Raw genomic sequence first — 2187 nt, forward strand, 5'->3', positions numbered from 1 at the left:
AAATAGGTATTTTTGTATGTATGTTCGCAAATACGAAGCTAAAATTGCAATGTTTACAATTCCAGCTACCTTGAGTTGTATTTTTGGGGTGGACCTTTGATAATTTAATCTAATCGCCGCGTTAAACATAGTCTTTGACAACAAATATTTTGACCAATATAAAAGTTAATAATCGGATCTATTCATAACATTGCAGTAATCGCAATCGACGATAGGCACTCCAAAGAGTCAGTTAGTTTGTCCAACATGGCATTGCAATTACGTCCTCTAACGCCCGCCTTGCAACAAAAGGCTATAGATGAGCTAAATGAAAATCCCAATCGTATTGCCGAGGATCTGCAAATGTTTAGAGAATGGATTTTGAAACAACCGCACATTAGATCACGCATGGATGATCAATTTTTAATTGCCTTCTTACGTGGTTGTAAGTACAGCTTGGAGAAGGCCAAGAAAAAATTGGATGGATACTATACAATGCGTACGAATTTTCCTGAACTCTTTGAATCGTTGATAGATGAACAAAGAGCCAGAGCTATTTTGAGAATGTGGTAAGTAAAAGAGAAAAGTTTACAAAATTCCATTGCTGTTGGCTTTCTTGCTTAAGTCATTTGTGGTAAAGACTAAAAGGCAAAGGGCAACCTAGTTCGAATTTGGTTCGAGCGTTCTTTACCAAAAATGACCTAGGTAGGTAAGAGACTGGCGTTCTTGCTCCGCTTCATTTCTGATTAAAGAATAAAGAAGGCAGAGCCAATTTCGAACTACATGGCCCTTTTCTTGTTAATTCTTTTATCAGAAATGAAGCGAAACTTGAAACCCAGCCGCTTATGTACCTAGGCCTTAATGTCAAGCTGCTTATCTACAGAGGCCTTTATTATGGTTTTCTTTTATATATGAATTTCCCTTTTTCAGCCTTGGTGCCCATTTACCGCTGCCCCTGGGTGATGATGGTCCACGCATTGTACTTATGCGTCCCGGCCAATATAATCCCGATTTGGCTTCACTCTATGAACTTATGCGTCTCGATTTGCTATTCAAAGATTTGATTATTCTGGAAGATGATCATGTTGTGGTCAGTGGTTATGTACATCTGGTAGATTTTGCTGGATTTTCATCGAAACATGCTCTACAATTTCAACCGGCCAAAATGAGACAACTTATTTATTACACGGAAGAAGCGTTGCCGATTCGCACAAGGGCTCAACATTTATTTAATACCGGTTCAGCATTTGAAACAATTTTCAGTATGATAAAGCCATTGATGCCCGCTAAAGTTAAGGAAAGGGTAAGTTCAAGCGGTAAAGGGGCCAATCAGAATCGGTATGTTGAGTGTTAAGTTAAAACACCCACAGGAAGACTTCAAAAGAAAACATGACGTCACTCTCTGAACGCAACACTTAAAGAACCTATCCTGGTTGGCACTTAGCCACGATATCGAGTTTCCTGTTGCTGATAAACTGTTTATTTTCCTTTTCTTCAGATCATGGTCCACACCAGCATGGAATCGGTTTATGAAAAAGTCCCCCTGAAATATTTCCCCAAAGAGTATGGCGGTAAAAATGGTAGCATTGAAGAAATTTCCGCAGCAGGTGAGGAAATGCTGATGAGATATCGTGAATATTTGGCTGAACAAAAACAATATGGCACCGATGAGAAATTGAGACCCGGTAAACCCATTAATTTTGATGCCATTTTTGGTGCTGAAGGTTCATTCCGTAAATTGGAAGTTGATTAAGGAGCGATAGACTGATTTTTTGGCAATTTTTCTGTAATTTTATGAATATCTGCTCTGTTCCAGAACTACAAGAATCTACTAATTTTTACTAATTTTGCCGATAACATAAAGGACAAATTGTTATCGTAGTAAAAATTAGTAGATTCCTGCATTTTCTGGAACAGAGCAATCGTGATGGTGTTATAGAAAATAAAGATATCTTATAGCATATTTACATTAGAGCTTTTTTGTCGATTTAACCTCTCCTATGCTCTGTTCCAGAACCTGCATGAAGCTACTATTTTTTACTTCGATAACATTTGTTCTTTTATGTTATCGAAAAAAATAGTAAAAATTAGTAGATTCTTGCAGTACTGGAACGGACCATTAAGTACAGTACACATTGTCAGTTTTGAATGACGATCTTTTGTAATTATCGATAACTGTCCAACCGTCCATCAACCACAAAATATTTT

At 37.5% G+C, this 2187-nt stretch overlaps 1 protein-coding gene across 1 annotated transcript; it reads left to right on the forward strand.

Annotated features, from left to right (window-relative positions):
• Window positions 1-207: 207 nt before the first annotated feature.
• Window positions 208-1942, forward strand: LOC141386574 (alpha-tocopherol transfer protein-like). Its single transcript, XM_073955363.1, has 3 exons — window positions 208-548; window positions 910-1282; window positions 1478-1942. Exons 1-3 carry the CDS (start codon window positions 247-249, stop codon window positions 1730-1732), a joined length of 930 nt encoding a protein of 309 aa, XP_073811464.1. The 5' UTR covers window positions 208-246; the 3' UTR covers window positions 1733-1942.
• The last annotated feature ends 245 nt before the right edge of the window (window positions 1943-2187 follow it).

Source organism: Musca autumnalis, unplaced genomic scaffold (assembly GCF_047663935.1).
Source record: "Musca autumnalis isolate F117 unplaced genomic scaffold, ASM4766393v1 scaffold_5, whole genome shotgun sequence".
Taxonomy (NCBI): Eukaryota; Metazoa; Arthropoda; class Insecta; order Diptera; family Muscidae; genus Musca; species Musca autumnalis.